Source organism: Trachemys scripta, chromosome 1 (assembly GCF_013100865.1).
Source record: "Trachemys scripta elegans isolate TJP31775 chromosome 1, CAS_Tse_1.0, whole genome shotgun sequence".
Taxonomy (NCBI): domain Eukaryota; kingdom Metazoa; phylum Chordata; order Testudines; family Emydidae; genus Trachemys; species Trachemys scripta.
In genome coordinates this window covers 48,669,088-48,688,259 of record NC_048298.1, presented here as the reverse complement: position 1 = coordinate 48,688,259, position 19,172 = coordinate 48,669,088, and the positions used below count along the sequence as shown (strand labels likewise).

At 44.8% G+C, this 19,172-nt stretch overlaps 1 protein-coding gene across 2 annotated transcripts in view; it reads left to right on the top strand.

Annotated features, from left to right (window-relative positions):
• Positions 1-12,387: 12,387 nt before the first annotated feature.
• IFRD1 (interferon related developmental regulator 1) overlaps positions 12,388-19,172 on the top strand; it is a 16,172-nt gene continuing 9,387 nt past the window's right edge. The window contains exons 1-5 of one of the 2 annotated variants that reach the window (XM_034769197.1): positions 12,388-12,705; positions 16,715-16,819; positions 17,511-17,592; positions 18,304-18,428; positions 18,846-19,003. In XM_034769197.1, the coding sequence (XP_034625088.1) occupies positions 12,660-12,705; positions 16,715-16,819; positions 17,511-17,592; positions 18,304-18,428; positions 18,846-19,003 (516 nt within the window). In that variant the 5' untranslated portion in view covers positions 12,388-12,659. Of the gene's footprint in view, positions 12,706-14,029; positions 15,057-16,714; positions 16,820-17,510; positions 17,593-18,303; positions 18,429-18,845; positions 19,004-19,172 lie in introns of those variants that run through there. The other variant, XM_034769187.1, reaches the window with a different exon arrangement.

The window sequence follows — 19,172 nt, the reverse complement described above, 5'->3', positions numbered from 1 at the left end:
TTTCTTCCTAATGCCAGGCAGTCAGTGGTTTTTTGAAGTCTTGATGCATGAAGATTCATATCTCTTATGACTCCATTTTTAATTCAATCCATCTTTTCACATGGGTTGGTTTGAATGTGAGGTACCTTAGTACAATGTGACTGGAATGCAGAACTCTCTGAAAAGTATTACTGATTAGACAGGACCTATGATGTGTTCCACATCAACAATAGTGACCTAGAACATGAATGAAGGCACAAAGCAACACTCGGATCATTGCATTTCTTTGTTGGACAGGTCTTATAAGAACATAAGAATGGCCATACTGGGTCAGACCTATGGTCCATCTAGCCCAGTATCCTGTCTTCCGACAGTGGCCAATGCCAGATGCTTCAGAGGGAATGAACAGAACAGGTAATCATCAAGTGATCCATTCCCTGTTGCCCATTCCCAGCTTCTGGCAAACACAGGCTAGGGGTTAGCCTTGTTTGGGGTTAATTCAATGTCAATACAATAAAATCTCCAATATAGCCCAGTAACTGAGGTTGCTGCAGAGTGCAGTGCAGCTTCAAAACTAAAACTCACTGGGACAGCACCTCTGATTTCCCCGTGTAGAAGAACTCTCACCTAGCAGGATGTGGAAGAGAGGAGATTTGGTGGCGTGAAGCTCTCCTGTGTCTGAGGTTACAAGTTTAAAAAAAGGATCATTAGAGATGGCTATTTGAAGGATGGTAAGGAAGTTCGAGGATACAGATCCAGGGCAAGGCAGCAGGAACAGGGAGCAGGGTGTGGTAACAGGAACAGGGATGAGGCATGGCAGCAAGAACAAGGTGGTGTAGCAAGAACAAGGAGCAGCAGCCAGGCAAGGAAGCAGGGACTTGATCTCAAAGGTCTAGGCAGCAGCAAACCTAATAACTAGTTGCTCAGACAAGCGATGGGATAGGAACAGGAAGCTTTATACCCAGTGGTGTCCAATCAGCAGTCTGTGTTAGTCATTTTACCCTGCTGAGTTAGCGAGTGTAGCTTCCAGTGTGAGGTATTAGCAGCAGAAACTTCCCAGCTATTGTATCTTGGTGGTGCAGAGGCTAAGGTCCTGCTTAGCAGGTGTGGGTTTGAGATCTGGGGACGTCTGACATCTGCACTAGTACCAGCCAGCTTTGAAACAGGGAGCAGCAACCAGTTCCTCCACACATTCCACTGCATCCGAGCACCGCTGAGAATGGGGAATCAAATCCATTGTGTCATATAAGATTTTATCAAATATGCATTTGAAGGCACCTGCCAAAGAACCCATGCAAGTAGGTAGCCAGAGAGATCAGATAAGGGACCTAAGCACGTAGCAGACAGTTAGAAAAACCTCTTTTTCAATGCAAATGTTTCTTTAGTTCCAGTAAGCATTAGGCCAGAATGATGACATTATACAGGATGTCTATGAGGCAGGATGTAGTTGGGCAAGGGGGCGTATACAGCTATGGCGTAAACAGCTGCTCCTCCAACTGAAATGAATTAGTAGGTCACATATAATACAGTTTATTGAGGTCTCACTAATATAATACATGTATTGTATTGAAGCCTAATCTAGGTCTATTTATGGCATCTCAGATTACCAGAAGAGCTAGGCTGTCAGGAAGAGCTGTAGGAGGCCCTGCATTAGAGGGTTCTGGTCTTTTTTGGAGCCCAGGAAGATCCTGGGGAATCCAGGGGTAAAATCTGATTAAATAATTGAGGGAAAACTCAGTGAGGGTTTCCATGTGGGGTTTTCCATCCCCCACCAATAGCTATTTCCACAGAAGGAGTAATCCAGGCTTTGACAGTCCTTACTAATAGGTCTTTTCCCTAACTACTAGACAACATTCTCTCTCATTACCAAAATTACTGGGACAAAGTTACCCTTGTACAAAGTTAAGCATGCATGTAAGAGTTTGCAGGACTGGGGCTCCAGCCGGAATCCAACCAATATCCTCTCAATTGACACTAACCCAAAGGATGACGCAGATTCCTTTCCCCCACCCTTCCTACTTCATACAGAAATATGAAACAAAGAGAAATAACTACAATTAAAAGAAATTAACAAGCTATAAATGAGAAAATAAATCTTCCTGAAAGCAGCAGTTAGATGCCAAAGAAAAGCGTTGCAGGGGACATATACTAAAGACATTGAAGAGACACGGTCAGTGAAAAATCACATTTGTCCGTGGAAGTGTTTTTGCCTACTATTGTAATAAGTAATACATAAGAAGCCTATAATTGAAAGAGATTAGAAAAAAATGTACCTGTATTTTTGGAGAACATTTGACAGCACTGCTTGTCTAGTCAGTTTTACTATTTCACTATAGTCACTGTCCCTCTTTCATTTGTATGGACCTTCCAAAAGGCAAAAGAAAGAGAAAAACAATTTTTTAAACTAGGTAAATATAAAACCACAAACATTGGCTGAGGGCTACAGAGTCAGGTATAATGTCTGAAATTATTTTTAACTCACTTTTGAAACTCACTGTCTTTTTAAAGATTAGAGACTAACAAATTTATTTGAGCATAAGCTTTCGTGGGCTACATCCCACTTCTTCGGATGCATAGAATGGAACATATATTGAGGATATGTGTTCCATTCTTTGCATCCGAAGAAGTGGGATGTAGCCCACGAAAGCTTATGCTCAAATAAATTTGTTAGTCTCTAACGTGCCACACGCCTGTTCTTTTTGTGGATACAGACTAACACAGCTGTTACTCTGAAACCTTTTTAAAGATTGTAATTGTACATGAAGTTCACCATTTACAACAGTAGATGGCAGCAATGCAAACTACTATGTATCCACCATTCCTATGATTCATTTAGCACCGAGCAAGTCAATCACTGAAATGATGGCGGGGTGACGGTGGTGCAAAAGGAATTATTTTAATAACTTTGTAAAAATAGCAGCCCAACTAATACCACATTTACAGTGACATGGGAAGAAAAAATTTAAAATGTTGCTGAAATTATTTGTTTGATTTTTAGAACTGGAGGCTCAGGATTTTTTTTACATGTTTATATTCCAATGGTCAGGAACACTGGGGCCAATAACTACTGGTTTTGGATGTCATGAGCTTCCCAAGCCATCTTGGTTGGAAAAGTCCAAAACTCCTACTTTAGCAATCGTCAGGGCATGCAGCAAGGGACATTTGATTTCCTGAGTTGATCAAGACTGGGAGGACTCTGATGGGAGGTCATAAAGATCAGAACTATGCTTCTAGCTGCAGGATGATTGTGATGGGTGCCCACCCCACACAGGACTAGAAAGGGCTAAGGTGACCAGGTAAGCCTATTAACTCCACAGGCTGCATCTGGAGGAGAAGCCAGGGAGCAGGGAGTTGTTTGTAAGCAAATTCAGCTGTGTGGGAACAGGCGGTATCTATAAAGCCAGGAAGCTGACAACAGACAGGTGCAGCTTCTGGGAAAGAGCATTAACTCCCTGGGAAGATGGAGGCAGGTTTGGAGTTGGTACACCAAGAGAAAGGAGGGGAACCAGGAGTTGTAGGAAGCAGTCCAAGGAAGGAGCAGTGAGGGCTGGGAGAGGAAAGCCCAGAACTGCTGGATTGAGGGTCCCTGGACTGGAACTCGGAGTAGAGGGCAGGACAGGGTTCCCCTACCTGCCACTGGGAAAGTGGCACCAGCAGGGCAGTGACTGGAAGACTGCCTAGGTCACTGTGGGAGCCACAGAGAATTTGGAGGACTGTATCACGGAAGGGGGGGAAACGCTGAATGACCTAGCCAGAAGGCAGTCTCAGAGAGGATGCTGCAGTCCTTGGGATGAGAGAGGAGCGGCAGACCTATGAGGGAGACAGTGTGACAGTGTGTGAAGGGGCGTCAGCATCGGCCTAGAGATAATCCTCAGAGTGACCAGGAGGAGGCACCAGACAAGCGGTGAGTGGTGTGTCCTGTCACGGTGATTTGATTTAAGTTAGTGATCAGGTAAGAGGTGGATCCTAGAGTAAACTATTTATATAACTCTATTTTAAGTGTGTCTGTGAGCATCTAGAGCAGTAGCTAGTGTTCTTTTACATGGAAGGGCCGTTTACATTGAAAAATATTGAATACATATTTCCCACAGGACAAACAGTCATTAGATCTATATTATCTGCATTATTTAGCAGCCACTGATGAAGAAGGATTCTCATTGCTCTACAAAATATGTATCAACCTTTGGAGCTACAGTTAATCAGGTCAATGGAAGTAAATCTGAGTTGGACAGCTTTGTGAGAAATGGTTAATAATGTCTGAAAACAACTTCTGCTGTTAATAATTCACCTTGATTTATAAATGTCAATATTTTCAGAATGGCATCAAAGTCAATAGGACCTACCAAACCCTCATTATGAGCACCATAGATGTCTTTAAGCAATTTTATCTTCTAAAAGTGAAAGAAATACAACCCAGCATCTAGATGTAATGGGCTCCTCCGCTTGAAAAACTCACTACTACTGCCTGGAGATGTTCCCCCCATGTAAATTGGATTGCTGATTATCTTGATGTAAAGTAATTTGATCTAAAAGAATAACAATTCAGAAAAAGTCTAAATGAGGCACATAAAAAATTGTATCCATGAGGCTGGCTATCTAGTAAAACAAAGACCACTATCTCTGGGACTGTACAGAAACTTAATACTGTACAGTATATTCTGCTTCTGAGGGCACATACTGCCACCAGGGAAATGGAGTTTTGGATCTCTAATTGGTCTGGATCAGAAGGCCCTCTCTCAGAGGACCAGAGTATTATTACCTGTATCAAATCTTTCTTATGATAAACTACAATGAAGATCCTATCTGGGTCTGTGGTAGTTTGAAATGTAAATCTGGCTCCCCACCACTGCTTATTTTCAGCTGCTAAACTGCATTAAAAAGCAGCATTCAATATGTTCCTGGAACTGTCTGAGGAATGTTGTGTAATCAGAAATCGAAAGGGAGGTAGTCCAGGAGACAATCTTTCTGTTCAGATGAAAATCTAAAATGAAGTTAATCTACTGGAGAGATTCTTACTCCAGCTCTGGCCCCTTTATACCAGATAAATGGTCTGAAGAGGATTAAAGGAGCTCTAATAGCATTGGATCCAGAGGGGGGAGAATTCCCCATATGCAGAAATTGAGGAAGACACCACCTCACAAGCCCTAATGTAGGGGGCATGCCAGAGGTGTGGTTAGGGGCGGGAGGGGGTATGACAGGGGCAGGGCTACATCATGCAGTGCTATGTGGATAGCATGACCATATTTCTCTATGCTGAATATGGGACACCTGGTAAAATTACTTGTATTAATGTGAATTCAATGGCAATCAATCAGAACTATGCAGTACAAATGTTCAAATTAACATTGAATTGCCTGAGCCCCTGTTAAAAAGAAATACTGAGTAGTTGTGTTCTTTTTATTTACCTTCTTATCCTTAAGGCTTTAGGGTTCACACAGGGAAGAGTGACACACACACACACTCCCATACACCTCTCTCACACAGGGAGGGGTGACTGACCTGGCCGGCTAAGTTCCCTGTAAGCTCTGCAGCCGCACGGCCGTGCAGCAGGCTATCAAGGGTTGTGCAGGTAGGGAGAAGAGCCCTTCCTCTGGCCCAGCCAGGGCCGGCGCTTCCACTAGGCAACCCTAGGCGGTCGCCTAGGGTGCCAGGATTTGGAGGGCAGCATTTTGCCGCCCTCAGCGGAAATTTGGCAGCGGGGGGGTGGGGTGTCCTTCCGCTCCAGGTCTTCGGCGGAAATTTGGTGGCGGGTCCTTCGCTCACTCTGGGACCCACTGCTGAAGTGCCCCGAAGACGTGGAGCAGAAGGACCCCCGCCGCCGAATGCTCAGAGGAGGAGCGCTGCCACCTATGGCGGCAAAAACCCTGGCGCCGCTCCTAGGCCCAGCCCAGGCCTGCCAGAGCTACCAGGGAGAGCAACCCCTCTGCTCGCCCAGCCCAGTCCTGTCAGAGCTGCTGGGGAGAGTAGCCCCTCTCCCGGCATGGCCCAGCCCCACCAGAACTGCTGTGGCCTGGGAAAGGTGCCTCTCACCTGGCCCTGAGCTGTTGCGGCGAAAGAGGGCTGGGGGGAGTCCTCTCTCCCCGGGGCAGCCTGCACCCCAAATCCTTCACCCCTGGCCCCACCCCAAAGCCTTCACCCCTAGCCAGAGCCCTCACCCTCTGCACTGAACCCCCTGTCCCAGCCCTGAGCCCCTTCCCATACCCCAAATCCTTCATCCCCAGCCCCACCTCAGAGCCCACACCCCCAGCCAGAGTCTTCCCTCCTCCCCCGCTCCCCAACCCTCTGCCCCAGCTCTGAGCCGCCTCCCACACTCCGAACCCCTCGGCCCCATCCCCACCACACATCACCTGCATATTGGTGCACATAACAAAATTCATTCCACACATGAATGTAAAAAATTAGAGGGAACACTGCTGGCCGGTGTCTTTGCAGAGCTCATCTCTTCTCCCCGACCCTGCAGCTGGAAGCAGCTTGTCCCTTCCTGCCTGCACACTGTCGAAAGGCAGCTAACACCTCATGGGTGCTGCTGGCCACAGACATAACCCAGCTGCCTCGTGTGTCCCCCCCCCCCAGCCCCCTGGCTACAGTCTGGGCAGGAAGAGGTTAAGCCCTAAGGATGCGTTATGCACCAGGACCCAGGAAACCTGACTCCAGGGGCTTCAGCAAACCCGGCTCAGCATGGAAGGGTACCTAGGGGACAGAGCAGCCCCAGGACCCAGGGTCGGGGGCTGGATAAAGAGGGTGCTAAAACCCTGCCCGGGTGGCTGCTGTGGAGCCTGCAGGTTCGGGGTGCAGACAGGCTGCAAGTCGCTTCCCCCTGCCCCCCGCCACCACTCCAGAGCTTAGCTGAGGGGTGGAGAGGCTTCCCTGTGCCAGTACTGCATGGGGCTTTAGCACATGCAGGGCTCAGCTCCTCCTGGGCAACACCCTGGGCTGGAGGGTCTTGGGCTTTCCCGGGGTGCCTGCCCAGCCAAAGGCAGTGGGAGAAGGAAGGAACCTGCTGGCCAGGCTGTTGGTAACCTGAGCACTCCAACCAGGGGCTGGTTCTCTGCACAGCGTTGGGAGTGCGACGCACCCCGACTGGGGGGATATGGAGGAGCAGCGGGCTGGAGGGGGGCAAAGGGACCAAACAGGGAGAAGACAGTGAGAGGGGGAGCACATAATGGGCTGATGGGTGAGTAACAGAGGCGACACATAACCGGCCTCTCCTGGCGCCTGCCAGTATTCACCAGCTACTGCAGCTCACAGTGCACAGCCAGTGCTGGGCAGAAATGGGACGGGGGGCAGGGACCAGCTGGCCAAGAGCCAGCACGCAGCAGGAGCTGCGCTGACAGACCAGCAGGTGGAGCAGCTGGCCCTATTCACTGCAGCTTTGCCCCACCATCAATCTTGCACACCCATTCCCATGGTTGGACACTGGACCCCCTCACCACTTACAGCTGGTGGGAGGGCGGCTTGCAAGCAGGAATCCGACCAGCAGCAGGACCTGCCAGTACTGTTGTGTGGGAGACAGAAAATATGGGACAACTTGCCCATTTTTAAGACAAAGTTGGGACACTGCAAGAGGACTTAAATATGGGACTGTTCCTTCAAAAATGAGACGTCTGATCACCCTAGTAGATTCTGGGCATCTGAAGATGCTGCTATAATTTAAATAGCTCTTCAGACATCTCCAGACCCTAGAGCAGCCCAGAATCAGGAAGGTGAATGGGTTGCTTAAAGCATTTTAGTTCCCCCTCTCTCTGAGCTGCAAGTTCTGTGCTGTGTCTTTTAGAGGTGGAGCACAGAAGATCTATTAAGATGAAACACACTATGAAAAGGACTGAGAACACTTGGTCTAAATATAATTGTATTGCCCAGGCTGGGAGATTGGTTAGTTCTCCTGAGCACTAGCAGATAAAGGGGGTCTGCCTTTACAGTATATGTAATAGTGAAATCTCCAGAAATCACTTCAAAATTAAAATAAAATCAAACAAAAAGAAAGACTCTCTCCTTCCTCTTCATTGGACAAATCCAATAATCTTACATTAATAGCAGGTATGTTTTACAGCATCTCTATTTTTTTCATAATCATTTTATTCTCTTTGTTCCTAATACTGATTTCAATGAGGTTAGTAGGGTTTTGCCATTGACTTCTAAGGCATCAGGATATGACCGTTTAACAACATGGTCAGTAGGTATGGTTAGATGCCAATATCAGTCTGACTGGTTTGATATGTTGATCTCAGAGGTGAAAGAATTTTGGCTGAATTACACGTTGCTATTATTGTGTTTAGTGACTCAGTTCATATGACACCAAATTTGTTGCTATTTCCGTTTGTGTTTTCTGCTACCATACATATGATTATATCCATTAGAAGTGCATTTGCATGGGATTTCAATTCCCCTCAGGAATTTGTAGGTGATTCATCCTTCCCATGTTCAAGAATCTTTCTTCTGACTGTAGTTAAAAACTATACAAAAATAATTATGTGTAGATTACAAAGGAGTTTTCTGGATCTGACGACACACATTCTGTTTGAAGGAAGCAGGTATGATTTCATTTAGAAGCTGTTCCACATATTGAGTCTTGTGGCTTATGCAGGAAAGTGAGCCTATGTCCAATACTGAGACTAACATACCTGACCAGTCAGACTGATATTGACATATGGCAGCTCTGTTCTCTCCCTGTTTCTCTTCCTTCCTTTTCTACAGCCTGCTCTTCCTTTTTATCCCTTAGGATTCCCTTGTTAGACATACTCAAATATCAATAGGGAATTGTATATTTGTTACCTAGACAATTTTTCCAAATTGTAATGATTTACTTTCAATATTATACATACAATATGCAATGCAATATACTTTGCAACAACTTATTTTGAGGCAGGGAAGTTAAAAGCTTTCAAGTTTAAACTTTAACTTGGATGATCTACAAAAAACAAGTTTCTTAAGTACTACAATAGAAGAGTAGCACAGTATGAGGAGTCCAGTTGCCAGCCAAGACTGGGAAATCTGTACTTCAGTGTCTGTAGTCTAGCTTCATCCTGTAGGGGTGCAGATAGGTACATGTCTCCACAGTATGCAGAAGTCTCTCTGCACAGTTACTGGGGAAAGCTGAGAACTGAGCATGAGCCATTGGTAAATGCCATTAAATAGCTGCAAGGGTCTAATAAATTTACAAAACAAAAACATTCTGAGCTGTCCCTTGTTCGACTCAGAGAATCTTTAAGCATCCGGAGGAACAAATAACAACATCACAGCGGTTTACATTAGGAAACCAACAGTTGCAAAACAGGCTTAAAAGCAAAGTGAAGACACACAGTGACAACATATCTACAAACTTTGCAACAGCAGCAGAGTTCTTTGTCCACTAAGAAGACACCATAAGTAATATCAAATCAGAGCCAAGTCCTGAGGTCCTTACTTAGATTTCATACAAATTTATTCAGCCCTTACACAGGCAAAATCCTATTAACTGCTATGAGATTTTGTTTAGTACTGAGTAAAAACTGAGTAAGGACCTCCGGATTCAGTGCAGTCTTTTTGATATGAGGGATATTTGCACGGTAAATCTGTAACTGTTAGGTGGAAAGTTTGGGGTTGATCGGTATTGACTGTGCCAATTTAATTCTTAAAGCTAAATTCTGACATGAAATTTACAACGGCATATACACAAAGAGCTAAATCCTGCAGTGGTTACTCATCACTTACCCAGGAAATATTTCCACTGAAGTCTAAGTAAGTTTTGCCTGTATAAGTTGTGAATAAGGACTGAAAGATTGGGGAAAATAAGTGTGCCAGGGTAAAATCCTCTACACATATAAAATGATTGTGCCATGATCCTAGCTGAACCTTCCTACTTTGGAAAGTAGGTCTGCAGGTGTTGAGCAAGTGCAAATGTGGAGCAGGGGAAAACTGTGTATCTTATATATAAAATGCAGAAAAAAACACATGGGCAGCGCATCTGAGTAAAATATTCAACCTTTGATAAAGCACATGCATAAAGTACTGCGGAAATATTTGTAAACTAAGGTTGTAAATTCAGCAGGGCAGAAACCATGTATTTCTCTGGTGCTGTATATATAGTAAACAGCAATAAGCCTTTTTCCTAAAATACTTAATTAACTTTAGAAAAGGCAAATAAATACACATATATACATTTCCAAATCATTATAATTGATTTATGTATGGTTTTGCAGGCTCAGTAATAAAAATAATATACAGTTGTCTCTATTCTTTACCAGACCTAAACAGAATAGAAACATAAATAAGGTGCTTTGCATGTTCTTGTCTTTTTTGTTATTTCATTGGCTTTTGTGGCTCCTTTTTTTTTTTTAGACTAGCTAGCTAGTAAGTCTGCTGCTGTGAAAAGTGATACTTGTATGTTAATATCACTTTTCACAGCCTCCCAGATAGCTACTAAGTCTGCTGTGAAAAGTGATATTAACAGACATACGAATATCACTTTTCACAGCAGACTTACTCAGCCCCAGCAAGCCCAGGGACAAATTAAGCCCTGAATGGAGAGGTGGATAGGGAGGCAGTGAGGGCCAGGGCAATGGGGGGGAGTGTGAGAAGCCAGGAGCGGCAAGGATACGTCCAGGGGCCAGAGCCCGAGAGCCCAAAGTACCGTAGCCAGATCCTGGGCCCGAGCCAAAAGCCCTGCAGCCAGGGGATGGAGCATGCAGCTGGGGGCTGAGATGGCAGCAGGGGCCACAGGCAATGGGGAAGGGGTGATGAGCCCGGGGCCTGCGGCTGTGGGACAGAACCTGCCACCATGAGGCCAAAGCCTGGGGCTGGAGGAGACAACATGGGCTATGGCAACGGCAGAGGGGTGAACCTGGGGCCAGAGCCCACCCGCCGTGGCTGGATTCCGGGGCCCACGGCCAGATTGGGGGCTCCCAAATTGGCTGGGGCCCCTGGGCACAGGCCCTGTGGGCCCGTGCGTTAATCTGCCACTGATCTAAAGTTATTTTAACTAGAATATTAATTTAAATTGTTAAATTCTACACAACCAACTACAGCCCAAAACGGCAGAGAAATGATAGGTACTACAGTGATGTGTGGTATAAGACCCTATGTAGAATAGAATAGAATAGAATAGAATAGAATAGAATAGCCTGTAGATACCTTAATGGCAGAATAAACACAATAATGATGTTTTCCTTGTCTGGACTAGCAGATCTGTGCCTTTTGATTCTTTCTATGAACATTTTTGCCTTTTGTCATCTTTATCCATAATTAACATTCTATTTACATTTCACTTCCATTGAATAACTATTGTACATTGTATTAAGAACATCAATATTGTACATGTATTAAGAACATTTATAATTGCTCTATTCGATTCTTGTACGTGTGCAGTGCTGGTCGCAGGATATGAGACAAGATGATATAATGTGAGGTAAAATCTTTTATTGGACTAACTTCTGTTGGTGACAGAGACAAGCTTTTGAGTCACACACAGAGCTCTTCTTCAGATCTGGGAAAGGTACTCCCAGCATCACGGCAAAATGCAAGGTGGAATGGTTCTATGGCATATGCGTACATCTTTTCAGATGCCTCCACCCTCTCTCATTCACAATTGCGTGGATTGCCTTTCCTTCCATTCATGATCACATAATATCTCTGTGGCAATCCCATAGCAGATTAGTAGTTAAATATTCAATGTATTTTTAGCTGTCTTTAATGCGACATCGCAGCTGGATATGAGGAGAGCCAGACTAGCATCGTGTGACCAGCCGATTCGTCTCCACCAGCCTCCGGTACATGTACTATAGTTGGGAACTGCTGCGTTATGGGGCTAAATTAAGACACATATAACACCATGCTACAAGCCATGGAAAGGGGGGAAAGGAAGAGCGCTCTGTTCACCTCATTCTCAGTGCTATTCTCCTCCCCTTGATGGGGAGGGGACTGTACTGTGTGTGTTTCAGGAAGAGCCATTTTTACCATCTCTCCCCAGATCCATGAGCCCTAGCAGCACCAGAAGGCTCTGATCTGACTCAAGCGCCTGTGTGAGTCTCAGCTGTTTTACTCCAACCGCTCCACCCGGACCTGTGTGCGCTCCGCTCAGCAACATCCACTCAGCAGGTCAGACAGGGACACGCCTGTAGAGGGAAAGCCGACGTGCGCTCCACGGCGTCCTACCATAGCCCAGAGAGGCTGAGCCTACATTTCCCAGCGTGCAATGATGTCCTGGGATGTTCTTATACACTACCAGCGCTGCCGCGGGAGGCTGTCCTTGTGAGCCTGAGGGGACTACACATCCCAACATGCAACGCGCCACCATGATCGGCACCAGGTGCGTATGAGTCACGAGTCCTGTAAACCAGAGCTGATCATTGGTTATATCCGATTGACGTCACCAATGAGTCACTCTGCCCGCCCCCTTAGCCCGTTTGGGTATAAAAGCGGCGTCGGCGCCGTCTCTTCGCCTTTAGCTCCTGGTGTCTGAGAGGAGAAAGATGCATCGATTCTGCTCACGGGCCTTCACGGGGATTTCTACCGCCACCACCGACTCGTCCTTCGCCTGCCTCCGCCAATCCCCTCCACTGCCTCGGTCCGGGAAGTCAGCCCCGCAGAGACGCTGTAGTAAAAAGCGCTCCTGCTCCTCCATCGGCTGATTGTCGCTGAGACCCGGGCGGGGGGGAACCGAGAGACCGAGACCCACAGAGGGGAGCTGCGCACCGCCGGTAGCCATGCCCAAGTCAAAGAAGCGAGGGAGCAACCACCAGCGCGGAGCAGGTAGGAGCCGCGAGGCATCCTGGGAGCGGTAGTTTTCTCCTGCGGCCTGTCCCAGGCTCTTCTGTTGGGCGCCGAGAACGAGAAACTACATTTCCCATGATGCGCTGGTGCTCGAGGGACGAGGGGTCTCGGCGGATGGGGGGCAGCCGGGCCTCGGCCAGCGGAGCCGCCCTGTCTGGCGGGCTTTGGGCGCGCTCCTCCTCGCAGGGTTCTCCGGGCAGGCGGCACCTGCTCGCCCCCCTTCCTGGGGCCGCCTGAGCGAGCCGCCCTATCTCCGCGGGGCTGACAGGCGCCTGGATTGGAAACCGCCACCTCACACTCCCGCCGGCGCATGCGCTGAACTCGCGCGTCACCTCTTCTGCCGCGGGCGACGAGCTGCGTGTCCAGCGCGGCGCCGGAGGCAGGGCCCGTGGCAGCTGGGCCGCTCCCTGGCAGTGCGCTGGTGGCCCCTGAGCCGAGCTTGCCGTGCCCGGGGTCACCTCTGCGGATCCAGCGAGCAGCTCCAGGGCTGGCGTCACCGCTAATGGCCTGGCCCAGCCACGGGACTGGCCAGCCGCCTCCGCCTGCAACCTCGGGCCCGCCGCCCTGTGGTTGGAGTGTAGCACGTGCCCTATCGTCCGGGCTGGGGACGCTCGAGAAAATGCTCAGTGGGTTCCCCGGGCCCTTTATGTGCAGATCTGTCACCCTGGATGAAGTGAGGGCGCCTGAGAGTTCTTGTTGCTAGGCTTCAGTTTCACTCTGGGAATGAAAGCTCGGTGTTCTGCCCCTCAGAAGTCCTAGGAGACTGATAAGGGACTTGTTATGCCCGCTAGGAAATGAGAGCTCCAAAATTGTCTATTCGCTTGTGGCGAGGGACTTGATCATTGGGGATTGTGAACTCACCGCGATTGTGGAGCTGTGAATTATTTAAAAACTTCCAGAAGGTGGACAGTGCACTTTATTTTTCTGAAGTTGGCTTCTCATCTTAATTTTCACTAAATTAATGGTTTTCAGTCTTTTCCATGCTGAGACTCTGTAGGGATATGGGAGTGACAAGATGGTCATGCTCCCAATACTTGTTTGGGATTCATGATCTTCTGTGTTGAAAAACCATGCACTAGATCAGGGGTAGGCATGTGAATTGATTTTTAGTGGCACTCACATTGCCTGAGTCCTGACCACTAGTCTGGGGGGCTCTGCATTTTAATTTAATTTTAAATGAAGCTTCTTAAACATTTTAAAAACATTTACTTTACATACAATAATAGTTTAGTTTTCTATTCTAGACTTATAGAAAGAGACATTTTAAAATGTTAAAGAATTACTGCACGCGAAACCTTAAATTAGAGTGAATAAATGAAGACTCAGCACACCACTTCTGAAAGATTGCCGACCCCTGCACTAGATGGTAGTTTCTCACTCTGAGAGCACTTAACTGCTATAGTAGCACAGCTGCAGTTATGCCATTCTAGTGCTTCAGTTTAGACACCTATGCGAAGGGAAGGGGTTCTCCTGTTGGTGTAGGTAATTCACCTTTCCAAGAAGTGTTACCTGGGTCAACAGAAGAAGTCTTCTGTTAACCTAACAGTGTCTACATTGGGGATTAGGCCAGCATCACTAAGTGTCTATGGGGCATGACATAACTATGGCAATATAAATTCCCAATGTAGATCACTGGGACAACTTGGAAGCAGCTGATTTATGTGTCATGACTACCCAAGTGTTAGTATGTGAATTTCATTCAATGTGCCTAATGTTCAAGGATATGGTAAGAACAGTGGAAATGAAGTGCTGCCTAAAGTAAATTGTAAATATTGTCTCAGGCTTTGGTAGTCAGATTAAAAAAAGGTTGATCTCAAATTGCAGTCAAAATCAACTGTATCACTAAGGTAAACTTTCTCTGTGAAATTGAAAGCACAAACATTGAGTTTAGAGCATTCTGCAAATGAAACACTTAAGCTGTCAGTAATTTAAGTATGTATCTGTTCCACTGCTTCCAGCAGCACTTCAGCATGAGATTAATTAAGGAATAATTGCTGTTACCTTTTGCACCTAAAAATGGCAGATCATCAGTTTGATGATACCATAAAAAGGGACCGGGTAAAGATGGACATTTGAGGAAAGTTGTAATTCGTATGCTAACATGGACTTCACTATATCCATTTCCTCAAATTACTCAGTGTGTGCTAATCATTATTTAATAACTGCTTAATGTCTGTAGGAAAGAAGCAAGTTCAAAACCCATTGGCAATTCAAAAATTCTGCAGCCATCTCCAGTGTCTTTGTTGCTTAAAGGACTTTTTCAGGCATCTTCCTAGTTATGACAGATTCATGGAACTCAGTGAAAGATTGTCTGCATTTTCAACATTTAGGTGACTTGGAAACAATGTGTTGTATAAGCAAGGACTTTGATCAAACATCATTTATATTATACAGGCACTAAACTTCCAAAAACAATTGAAGGAGGTTTTGGAGGGACTTGACAGGTTACAGGCTTTCATTGCTATGTTGGAGGAAATCTGGCTTGAGCTGCTAATAAAGCTAGAATTGAACAAGAACAAAATTGGGGGGGAGGGAGGTGCTATAGAAATTTTGTTCTTGACATCAAATATGAAGGTCTGGGTTGAACCAAGACTAAAGGAGGCTTAAATGGGGCTGGAACATAATCCTGAATTCTGTCGTCCTCCTTGTAACATTAAGAGAATCATGTAAGGAAAGTCATGGATTGTACAGCCTGCTCAGGATCAGTCAGATTTGTATTTAGTGCACTTAGCTGGGTTTGGCTGAAATCTTGTATTATGCTGGGTGCTGAAGAAACAAGCTGCAATGAACTAAATAACGAGTTGCATTTTGTGTCATAAGATCGCTTGGATATTTTCACTGCCTTTTTTCAAGGAAAAAGTAGGGGGTTGATTTTGGGAAAATCACAACAGCAACCTCCCTTTGTTTGCATTGGCATGGACAGCCCTCTGTGCCTGTACCAAAAGCATATTTCTAGTAGGCTCATGGCTCAGTGTTGCCATTTACATGTTCCATGAGCAGCAGATATTGGGTTCTTAGTGTATTGTATTTCCAGAGGTATCTAGGCCACTCAGTGGCAAACTCATCTCCAACCTTTTCACAATTCTTTCTGTTGGATGAGTAAATTTTGCTATCGCATTAGTGTATTTGGTGGTGCTCTGCCTTGATATGTAAAGGACTATTGTGTATGTTTTAACATGTATAAAATATTCCCAGGGAAAACTTTAAAAGGCTGTAAGGTTGCATCAGGGCTTCACCCATCCAAAATGTTCATAATTTCATAGCGTAAGGGCAGAAGGGACCCTTAGATCATCTAGTTTGGCATCCTGTATATCATAGGCCACTAAATTTCATCGAGTTACCCATGTATTGAGCCCAATAACTTCTTTAGTTAAGGTATATTTTCCAAAATGGCATTCTTTATTGATGTGAAGATATCCAGAGATGCAGAATCCACCAGTTTCCTTAGTTTGTTCAGTGGTTAATCCACTCTTTAAAAAAAAAACTAATTGTACCTTATTTAATTTTTATTAAAATAGAATTAAAAAAACAAGGAAATTCCACTATCTTTGACTGTGGACGTTGTATGTGTGAGCAGACTACATTTGCTAATTGTAGACATGTGCTGTTTGAAAGCCCAATCAACTACAATAGCTAGACACAGCCTTGAATGAAGGTGTAGCTCTTCCATAATTCTAAATTCCACCAGTACACTGAATACTCTGTATCATACCCTTTCATTATTCCTGCTACAAATCTGTGTATAAGTAGTTTTTAAGCCTAGGAAAGTATTCCCTGAACACCCTTTTATACCCTGGACCCCTAAGTAGGCCCAGGAAGAGATGGAAGACGGGGTCTGTAGGGAGGAAAAACAAACTTTGACATGGTAGTCCCTTATTTCTCCCTACTTTTTGCATGGGGTCAGGGAGAACAGGGGGCAGGGCAGCAATCTATGGAGTGGCAGTGTTTTCCAAATATGGAAGTAGTCACTAAAGTGTTTTTTTTTAAGGTGGTCAGCACAGAAATGTGCAGCCTTTCAGTGATGAGGATGCATCAATTGAGACTATGAGCCACTGCAGTGGCTTCAGTGACCCTGCTAGCTTCACTGAAGAAGGTATGTTTTTGATTTTGATCTATGCATCTTGTGAAAGAATTTCTTTAGAAACAAAATTGATGTTTCTGACATATGCCTCTTATCTAATCTTCAGTCACAAACAGTGCAGTAATCTTTCAAATAACCAAAAAATTGGGGTTCTCAAGGCATTGCTGACCCCCATTTTATAGCTATTTTAAGAGGTACCATTAAAGTATTTACAGATAAATGTACAACATGTTCCATAAGACTTTTAAACCTCCTGTGGTTTCTTTATTCTGTGAGTATACTATGCTAATTTCTAAAGCAAAGTTTAGATTTAATCAGAAATTTATAATGCCTTTATTCAGATATAACTTTACCACCTGTCTCAGGAACAATAAGAGGACCTAAGACATCAGCCCTCATTCATTCATGACAGCTGCTTCATGCTGAAATCTATATGTACAAACAACTCAGTCAGAATTGACTGGCTACTAAAACCAAATACCTTTCCATAGTGTCAATTGGCTATAACCAGGTCCCTCTCCTGGGTGTCATTCTACTCCTGTAATATCCCACACTTGTTGCTAAGGTCCCTGTTACCTGAAAAAAGGTGGATGTTGTTGTGATATTTAAATACAGTAATCCGCTTCTCATACTATACATTTCTAATTATCTAAACATGAACGTTGTAATGTGCATTAGGATTAAATTATCTTGTATACATTAGGACCTGAAGTTGATGAAGAAGCAACTCAAGAAGACTTCGAGTACAAGTTAAAGGGATTCATTGACCTTACCTTGGACAAGAGGTATAGGGTGTTTGGAAACAATGCACTTAAGCATCACCAATCTTCGCTTGACTTCTCAAATACAAATTAGTGATGTGTTGGTGCCCCATAGAAACTTAACCTATCTTTCTGTTGCATAGTTGCTAAAATCACAGTTTAGCAATCCATACTGGGGGCTTGATTCTCCTCTCCTATGAATCTGGAATAGTTTCCCTGGAGTCAGTGGTGTTTGATGTAAATTAGAGAAGTAGGCCTGGCTTTCTTTTTTACGAATACAAATTTAAAATGCTTGTGTACTGTCAGATCAGGTGCGCTGTTCAAGTAAATTGGTCTTGCAAAATTGCTTGCCTCAGAAAAGCAACTTAATTGCACACAATGTTAACATGATAAAGGATGGGTGAGTTTTTCTGGGCGGGTAAGCTACCATTAGTTTTGCAGTGCTGCATTAAGCATATGCCACAGCCTTCAACCAAAGTTTTTACCCCTGTGCATTCTAGCTGAGGAAAGAGGTGAAGGAAAATAAACCAAGCTGTAAATGAGGAGTTGGTCTGCCAGAAGATTTGTTCAACAACTGTGCTAAATATTTCTACTTAATTCATAGGACTTCTGTAGATTTTGACAGCACCAGGTAGATGTAATGTACACTGCTTTAAAAGTGTACTAAAGCAAAGCCTTCAGCTTTAGCTTACGTGAAGAGGTATTTGTATCAATCTATATTATTCCTCCCAACAGTGCGAAGACAAGACAAGCAGCTCTTGAAGGTCTTAAAAATGCTCTGACTTCTAAAATACTATATGAATTTATCCTGGAAAGGAGAATGACTTTAACTGATAGCATTGAACGCTGCATAAAGAAAGGTAATAAATGCTTGTACGCTACTGGAAGGTAATGGAACTATAGGATAGGGACTGATTTGTCATACCACTATAGTGTTAACTGATGAGATGAGACTTCTTAGTATTTTACAGAAAATTTTAGTTGATCACATACATTTGTTAGCTAAGCTTTTCTTGTCCTAAGTTAGATGTTAGTGAGCATTTATTGCTCTTTGATCATTGAGCTACAAAATTATGTTGGCTTTTGCTTCCTTCCTGTTGGCTGGAATTAGTAACAACCTAGTACCAGTTCCAGTGCTGTTTTCTTCATTTGGGTTTTGTTTAAGATACAGCATGCTTCATTGCTGGATCTCCCTTTACGAACCTCTAAACAAATGTGTGATTCAGTGCAGGATAAAATCCGCAGGTGATCACTCAATGTATTTCCTTATTCTGTAGGTAAGAGTGATGAACAGTCCGCAGCAGCAAGGCTGGCATGTCTTCTCTGTGTGCAGTTGGGGTCGGGAATTGAAAGTGAAGAGATCCTTAAGACCCTTGGACCAGTTCTCAAGAAGATAATCTGTGATGGAACAGCTAGTATCCAGGCTAGACAGGCTGTAAGTATAAAACGTACTGGGCTATAGAAGAGAGGTAGTACAACAGTTTAAAGCTTTGGTACTTTGCTCTTTCCTTTGCTGCCAAAATACAGACTACTTCACTGATATGTTAATGCAAACCTATAATTTAATTCTTGCACTAATGTACACAGGTGTTGGGCTGCCAGAA